The following is an 8863-nucleotide window of genomic DNA, read 5'->3' on the forward strand; positions in this document are numbered from 1 at the left end:
ACAGATGTGCACACAGATGACGCAGGGATTCCCGGCATGAATGGCAACTGAGGCAGGACAGGACAGAGCCTGGAAGAGAGGGAAGGCAGCGGGTACTGCACGGGAGACCCAGGGAGCACATGCTGGGACCCGGCTGGGCTCCTGACCCTCGGGGGTTTCATATTGCAGAGCCGTCTTGCCCGGGAATCCGGAATCCGAGTTCTCCCAGGGGTCCCAGGACAATTCCCACACCTGCCTACATTGCCAGTTAAGCACTGGGGTTCGTAAGCCCAGGGAGGGCAGGGGGCAGACAATCACAGTGGCAACAGTGAGCGCCTAGTACCTGTCAAGCACCGGGCTGAGAGCCTTACCTGCACAATCTTACGCAAACTCTGTAACATTCCATTGAGGCTGGTACTATTATCATACCCCATTTTATAATGAAGAAATGGAGGCTCAGAGAGGTTACAGAGCTCTAACTGGCAGAGTCTGTGTGACTCCAAAGTCTGTATATCATCACCACGTCCCTCTGCTACCCCTGACCCTCGGGTGGGTGGCATTGCTAAGTCCAGCTTTTTTCCTCCCTCCTGCTCTGGGACACCCGATGATGAGCAGGGCTGAGCAGAGGAGGAGAGAAGGGGCTCCGAGGGACCCAGCAGGGGACCTGGCCATTATTTCTCTAGAGCAGCCGTGGGCAAACTACTGGGGAGAGGGTCCCTCAGCCCAGCTTGCGTCCTCTCTCAGTCTGGGACCCCTCGATCCTTACCACCTGCCTGCTCGCTGCTCCTTACCTCTCTGCTAACTGCTCCTTAGCATTGCCATGGAGGCGGGAGAAGCTCCCTCCACTGCCGCTGCACTGGCCAGCCATGAGCTTGGCTTCTGGCTGAGCTGCGCTCCCCCTGTGGGAGCACACTGACCAGCAGGGGACAGCTCCTGCGTTGAGCATCTGCCCCTTGGTGATCAGTGCACATCATAGCGACCAGTCATTCTGCCAGTCCTTCCGCAGTTCAGTTGATTTGCATATTAGGCTTTTATTATATAGGATTTGTGTGAGCTCTTATATGTTAAAGATACTAAATCTTTATCAAATATTTGCTGCAAATACATTTTTCCCAGTTTGACTTTTAAAATCTAGGCTCATTAGTGATTTTTCCTATAGCCACATGGATTCCTTTAGATGCCCGTTTTCTTCCTTGTTGGAATTCTATGTTATTTTTATTTCTATAATTTCTTTTTTTAAGAGTCTCTTATTCTTGTTGAGTTATGTTATCCCTAGTGTTTGCAGCCATGGGATCATAATGGCTTCACTTCTAACTTGATTTTTTAAAATATGTTTTCATTTATTTGAGAGAGAGAGAGAGGAAGAAAGAAAGAGAGAAACATTGAGCCCACAATCAGGGCATGTGCCCTGACAGGGAACCTAACCAGCAACTTATTGGTATACAGGACAGACACCCAGGCCCAGGCCTCAGGCTTTTTACTCTGTTGTTAATGCTTACAGGAGTCCAAAAGTCCTTCACAGGTGGTTTATATGCTAATGAGCTCATAGTTTCTGAAAGAGGCTGAAGATTCTCATGCAGGGTTTTCACAGGACAGGGGCACCTCTCAGAACCCCTACTCCTAGGAGTCTGGCCTTTCAGCAGCAATAACAGAACAGCTGACACTGAGTGGCCACTTAAAACAGGCCCCAGCATTCTTCTAAGTGCTTCAGCTGGTGACCTGGTTTGATCAACAACCCCAGGAGGCCGGCACTGTTATTCCCAGCTTTCAGATGAGAAAACAAAGGCCTGGAGTGATTTGCCCACGTGCAGGGCAGAGCTGGGAGGCACACGAGTGGGGCTGCTGGGGGACAGATGTGCACACAGATGACGCAGGGATTCCTGGCATGAATGGCAACTGAGGCAGGACAGGACAGAGCCCGGAAGAGAGGGAAGGCAGCGGGTACTGCACGGGAGACCCAGGGAGCACATGCTGGGACCCGGCTGGGCTCCTGACCCTCGGGGGTTTCATATTGCAGAGCCGTCTTGCCCGGGAATCCGGAATCCGAGTTCTCCCAGGGGTCCCAGGACAATTCCCACACCTGCCTACATTGCCAGTTAAGCACTGGGGTTCGTAAGCCCAGGGAGGGCAGGGGGCAGACAATCACAGTGGCAACAGTGAGCGCCTAGTACCTGTCAAGCACCGGGCTGAGAGCCTTACCTGCACAATCTTACGCAAACTCTGTAACATTCCATTGAGGCTGGTACTATTATCATTTATTGGTATACAGGACAGACACCCAGGCCCAGGCCTCAGGCTTTTTACTCTGTTGTTAATGCTTACAGGAGTCCAAAAGTCCTTCACAGGTGGTTTATATGCTAATGAGCTCATAGTTTCTGAAAGAGGCTGAAGATTCTCATGCAGGGTTTTCACAGGACAGGGGCACCTCTCAGAACCCCTACTCCTAGGAGTCTGGCCTTTCAGCAGCAATAACAGAACAGCTGACACTGAGTGGCCACTTAAAACAGGCCCCAGCATTCTTCTAAGTGCTTCAGCTGGTGACCTGGTTTGATCAACAACCCCAGGAGGCCGGCACTGTTATTCCCAGCTTTCAGATGAGAAAACAAAGGCCTGGAGTGATTTGCCCACGTGCAGGGCAGAGCTGGGAGGCACACGAGTGGGGCTGCTGGGGGACAGATGTGCACACAGATGACGCAGGGATTCCCGGCATGAATGGCAACTGAGGCAGGACAGGACAGAGCCTGGAAGAGAGGGAAGGCAGCGGGTACTGCACGGGAGACCCAGGGAGCACATGCTGGGACCCGGCTGGGCTCCTGACCCTCGGGGGTTTCATATTGCAGAGCCGTCTTGCCCGGGAATCCGGAATCCGAGTTCTCCCAGGGGTCCCAGGACAATTCCCACACCTGCCTACATTGCCAGTTAAGCACTGGGGTTCGTAAGCCCAGGGAGGGCAGGGGGCAGACAATCACAGTGGCAACAGTGAGCGCCTAGTACCTGTCAAGCACCGGGCTGAGAGCCTTACCTGCACAATCTTACGCAAACTCTGTAACATTCCATTGAGGCTGGTACTATTATCATACCCATTTTATAGATGAAGAAATGGAGGCTCAGAGAGGTTACAGAGCTCTAACTGGCAGAGTCTGTGTGACTCCAAAGTCTGTATATCATCACCACGTCCCTCTGCTACCCCTGACCCTCGGGTGGGTGGCATTGCTAAGTCCAGCTTTTTTCCTCCCTCCTGCTCTGGGACACCCGATGATGAGCAGGGCTGAGCAGAGGAGGAGAGAAGGGGCTCCGAGGGACCCAGCAGGGGACCTGGCCATTATTTCTCTAGAGCAGCCGTGGGCAAACTACGGCCCGCGGGCCAGATCCGGCCCGTTTGAAATGAATAAAACTATTGAAATAAAAGACCGTACCCTTTTATGTAATGATGTTTACTTTGAATTTATATTAGTTCACACAAACACTCCATCCATGCTTTTGTTCCGGCCCTCCGGTCCAGTTTAAGAACCCATTGTGGCCCTCAAGTCAAAAAGTTTGCCCACCCCTGGGCGATAAGGAAAAAGATTTGCGGTTTCCAGGCTGTTCTACTGTATCTTCTTCCCACTAATGGAAACTGATAGGCCATGGCCTCCTGTCATGTAGGGCAAAGTGAAGGCCAGATGTTTTCTTAAGGCCACAGACGGCATAGCAAGGAGAGTGGAGGAGATGTATCTTGCTTTGGAATTTCTTTGGGTATTTTTTTTTAATAAGAGAAAATAATGGAATTTCATACATACAGATGTATGGGAACTCTGCATACATGAGCCAGAGACCCCACCTACAGGAGAGGCTCAGAGACAGAAATGGGATTGAGGTATATGAGACATCCTGAGCTAGGAATGAGGTAATGCACCTTGGGGGTTTCGAAGGGTCATTGCAGGATGAGGAGAGATGATTAGTAAATAATAGGTTGCCCTCACATATAGGTGGGTCCAAAAGGTTATCTGTGGTAGTATTTTATGGGCAAGCCCTCTAATTCAAATTCTTCTTGGATGTTAAGGGTGGGAGGCAGAAGTTTCTCTGGAAGTTCAGGGTGGGAGGCTAAAGATGCCTTTAACTCAAAATAATCTGCATATCACACAGGCACATTTTGGGGTGACTTGATCTGGATGCCCCTTCCCCCATAGGGAACCTTTAGATATTTTCATCCAATGTACAAATAACTAGATTTTTATGTTGCTAGTGTCATGTTTAGACACAGGGATTTATCCATTTACTTTTCTTAAGCCAAGTCCTTGTGAGACACACAAAATAGAAAATTGAGGGAACTGGATAAATATACCTGAAATATACAATGATGCCCAAAGAAGTAGGTTTGTTTTTTCTCCTTTAAATTGATTAGATCTATATTTAAATGTTCTATTTAATTTCAATTTGGTAATAAACTAAGCTGTAGAGATTATTTAGTTTAAAAGATAAAACAAAAGTGAAGAGTCTGTAATTAAAAAATTAAACAGAATGTGACACTTATTTCAGCAAACTGGAGGAATACTTCAAATAGATTAAGTGGGCAACTGCACAAATGTCCTCCAAAAGCCTAAAAAGTCCTAAGAATGACCTAAAAACTACACATTTTACTCCAATAGCACTACCTAGAAGACTACTACAACCTTGCAAAAGACGCAAAACAGTTTGCTAAAAGGAAGGACAGTAGCCCTGTTGTTAAAAAAATCCAAGAAATGCAGAAGTTTCTGGGGCTGAAGGTGACAGGGAAGCTGGACTCAGACACGCTGCAGGTGATGCACAAGCCCAGGTGCGGAGTCCCTGACATCAGAGAATTCAGGACCTTTCCCGGCATGCCAAAGTGGAGGAAGACTCACCTCACCTACAGGTAATGAATGGGTTCTGAGAGGTTTCCACATAACACTGAGATTTGATAAGGGGCTATGTCAGGAGAAAATATTATCTTCTTCAATTGTCCTCATTCAGGATTGTGGATTACACACCGGATTTGCCAAGAGATGCTGTTGATTCTGCCATTGAGAAAGCTCTGAAAGTCTGGGAGGAAGTGACTCCACTGACATTCTCCAGGATCTATGAAAGAGAGGCTGACATAATGATCACTTTTGCAGTTAGAAGTAAGAAACAAAATCAAGCAACATTAACAACAAAAACATGAAATGCATCTATTTACTTGGTGGTATTTTATTGGAAAAGTTTCCAAAGTGATTGTAGTTACCCTTCTTTCCAGTAAAAATTTTTTTTTCTCTATTAGATCATGGAGACTTTTTCGATTTTGATGGACCTGGAAAGGTTTTGGCTCATGCCTATCCACCCGGGCCAGGGATTAATGGAGATGCTCACTTTGATGATGACGAACAATGGACAAAGGATACATCAGGTTAGTATTATGTCTCTCAGAATGATTTTTTTTATATTTGGAAAATTATTAATAAGTAAGAACATTCAAGGAATGGGTTTTTTAATATTTGCTGATGGTTCAAGGACCAGCAGAATATATTTTTGTTGTAATCATTATTAACAACATTTTCAGATGTCTAAAAATGTTTATTATTTTCTGTCTAGGTGAGAACATTATAGGAAGCATCATTAAGTATTTCTTTGATGAATCTGGTTCTTGTGTGATCTTAAACCATCAGTAAAAACAATTTCTCATTATATCAAACAGCAGATATTCAAATTGTAGATTGTATCACATTGAATCTACACTAACATGTGCCCTGGATATTGATTATATCCAACTGGGGAAATGTCCCCCAATTACTTCTTTACTCTTCCAAACAGAAATGAGAATTAAATTCCAGAAACTGAGGTTTCAGTTCAGGTTTTTCTGGTTAAAATGACATTTTACTCTTTCTAGGTTAAAAAGGGTTTTTGTGGTTTTATTCTGAAGGAAAGGAGCAACCCCCAAATAAAATGTTTCTCAGTTTATAACTGGACTAGAGGCCCAGTGCATGAATTCGTGCACAGGTGGGGTCCAGCCGGCCAGCCCCAATCAGGGCCAATTGGGCTGGGCTGGCTGAGGGGAGGGGTTGCGGGTGGTTGGCTGGCAGACCTCATACCCTGGTCGAACTCCCGGTGGAGGGAAAAATTTGCATATTAGCCTTTTATTATATAGGATACTTTGAGGTATAGCTTCCAAAGTTTCAAACAATTGGCTAAAATAAATACTCCTGAAATTTAATTGGGATTTATAATAAAAATTCAAACAGAATCCCTGTAGAGAGTACAAATGTGAGGTTAGTTAATGCTGGATAAAAGCCTTAGTTTGATTGAATTAGCAACTTCTTCCTTCAAAGGAACATTCCTGCAAAGTCTCAAATGAGAACTTTAAAAGTAAAGTCCACTTACTTGGCATTTCAGTCCTAATTACCCAATGCCTTCCAATTATCAGCATGCTAATTTATTCTTATAACATGAAGAAAAAAAATCTGAATACAGCAAGTGTTTGTGCGGCCAAAATCTCTTATGACAAATGCTAGACATGATTGGGCATGTTATGTCTTAAATCAATTTTACAAATTCTTTTTTTTTATTAAATCTTTATTGTTCAGATTATTACATTTGTTCCTCTTTTTTCCCCCCATAACTCCCCTCCACCCAGTTCCCACCCCACCCTCCTCCCTCACTCCCCACCCACTGTCCTCATCCATAGGTGCACGATTTTTGTCCAGTCTCTTCCCGCTATGACATCTATCATTATTATTTTTGGAGCCAATATGTATTAAATAATCATCACGAGGCAGAAAAATTATGCAGGCAATATTCCGATGGCAAATAATGGCAGTAAGATTGTTTAAGGATTTCAGAATTGAGATAAATAAACTGTGATTCATTTAATTTAGACTGTAACCAACAAAGGTTAATCCAGTAAGACAGTACTTAGCTTTTCATTGACAAATGAAGAGAAATAAGTTTGTTCTATTCCAGAGTACAAGAAAAGGGACCTGGTTCTCATAAAGTTAACAGGCTCCTGAGAGAGGAATAGTTGGACATGGCTAGACACTTTGTCTCAAAGATTGATGTCACTAACAGGCCTTGAAAAAACAGCCTGCATTAAGTGTGTAATCAGTCAATTGACTGATTAATCAAAACTCAAGGCATAAAAAGCCCTGTGTGCTTCCTGAAAGTAAACAAATATAATACACAGCTGACATCTGTAATGTACATGCATTTAAGACATAAGTAACTCTTATTTATGATTTCCTAAATAGGGACCAACTTATTCCTCGTTGCTGCTCATGAATTTGGCCATTCCCTGGGTCTCGAACACTCAAAAAACCCTGAAGCTTTGATGTACCCAGTCTACAACTCATCCACAGACCTGGCCAGGTTCCGCCTTTCTCAAGATGATGTCACTGGCATTCAGTCCCTGTATGGTGAGTGATGCTGGGGCAATGAGGCATCCTACCTTCCCATGATGATCGTCAAGAAAGCTTTAAAATGCTGCAGGAAGCATTTGCAGTCAGCTCAAAGCCCTTTGGGAGTGTTTGGGAAGTATATGCCCTGACAGAAGCATCACACGCCTCCTAATGATTGCATCCGCACGTCTGTTCTCTGTAGGACCTCCCCCTGCTTCCCCTGATGACCCTGTGAAGCCCACAGAATCCGCAAGACCTCAGACACCGGCCATGTGTGATCCCACTTTGTCCTTGGACGCTGTCACCACCCTGAGGGGAGAAATCCTGTTCTTTAAAGACAGGTCAGACCAAGAAATTATCTTTTGATGTGCAACGCTTGAAAATGAAAACAAACAGAAACTCAATAGAGGCTTTTACACATTATAAACAGAAATGATTCCTCTGAACTGAAATGATTTGGGTCTGGTGCTCCAATTCCCACATTTTCCTAAAACGGTCTAGTTCATTGTTGAAGACTTACACAGCATGATTTAATTTTTGTCCTGTAATTGTTCCAAATGTTATAAGTCATGGTTGCTTTTAAGTCAGATACTTACACACACATCCGCCTATCTTTTTGAAAACGTAAAAGATGATATATAACATTTACACTGTTTTACATGAGTTGCAGGAATTTAAGGCTTATAGTCAGCCAATTAACTTGCATTGTAGGATAACTTTCTCTTCACAGAAGACGGGTATTCTGTAATCCTATGGCAGGAAGTCCAGTGCAGTTTTCTGAAGAAAAAAGAAAAATATTTTCCCAGTGGCAATATACCTGATCTCTGTCAGTCACCCAGCCTAGAAGCTGAGGGAATGGGGGCAGATGGGTTGGGCAGGAAAATGTGATAAAGATGGAAGACGGTTTTTCAATTTTCACTTCTTTTTACATGTATTCCAGGCACTTTTGGCGCAAATCCCTAAGGACTCTTAAACCTGGATTTTATTTGATCTCTTCGTTTTGGCCATCTCTTCCTTCAGGAATGGATGCTGCATATGAAGTGACTAGCAGGGATATTGTTTTCATTTTTAAAGGTAATTATTATATAATAATTTTTTAACCTGTTGAAATAAACCCTCTCACAGGAAAACTGAATAGGCCTTTAATTTTTTCTATTGTGACTACTTTATTACTCCAGCTAATGATGAAATGACAGAGACTGTTATTACTTTATTTATATACTAGGGGCCTGGTGCACAAAAATTTGTGCACTCGGGGGGGAAGGGGGGGTCCCTCAGCCCAGCCTGTGCCCTCTCACAGTCTGGGACCCCTCGGGAGATAACGACCTGCTGGCTTAGGCCTGCTCCCGGGTGGCAGAGGGCAGGCCCAATCCCTAGGTGGAGCCCCTGGTCGGGCTCAGAGCAGGGCTGATTGGGGAGTTGGGGCGCCGCCCCCTGTCATGCACAGAGCAGGGCGGATTGGGAGGTTGCGATGCCACTCTCAGTCACGCTCAGGGTAGGGCCAATTGGGGGGTTGGGGC

At 45.0% G+C, this 8863-nt stretch overlaps 1 protein-coding gene across 1 annotated transcript; it reads left to right on the forward strand.

Annotated features, from left to right (window-relative positions):
- Window positions 1-3605: 3605 nt before the first annotated feature.
- LOC102254078 (stromelysin-1-like) lies at window positions 3606-8568 on the forward strand. The gene is made up of 8 exons (XM_005863441.2): window positions 3606-3620; window positions 4608-4852; window positions 4951-5099; window positions 5237-5362; window positions 7197-7361; window positions 7546-7684; window positions 8284-8417; window positions 8522-8568. Exons 1-8 carry the CDS (start codon window positions 3606-3608, stop codon window positions 8566-8568), a joined length of 1020 nt encoding a protein of 339 aa, XP_005863503.2.
- Window positions 8569-8863: the final 295 nt, after the last annotated feature.

Source organism: Myotis brandtii, unplaced genomic scaffold (genome assembly GCF_000412655.1).
Source record: "Myotis brandtii unplaced genomic scaffold, ASM41265v1 scaffold1782, whole genome shotgun sequence".
NCBI classification, from domain to species: Eukaryota; Metazoa; Chordata; class Mammalia; order Chiroptera; family Vespertilionidae; genus Myotis; species Myotis brandtii.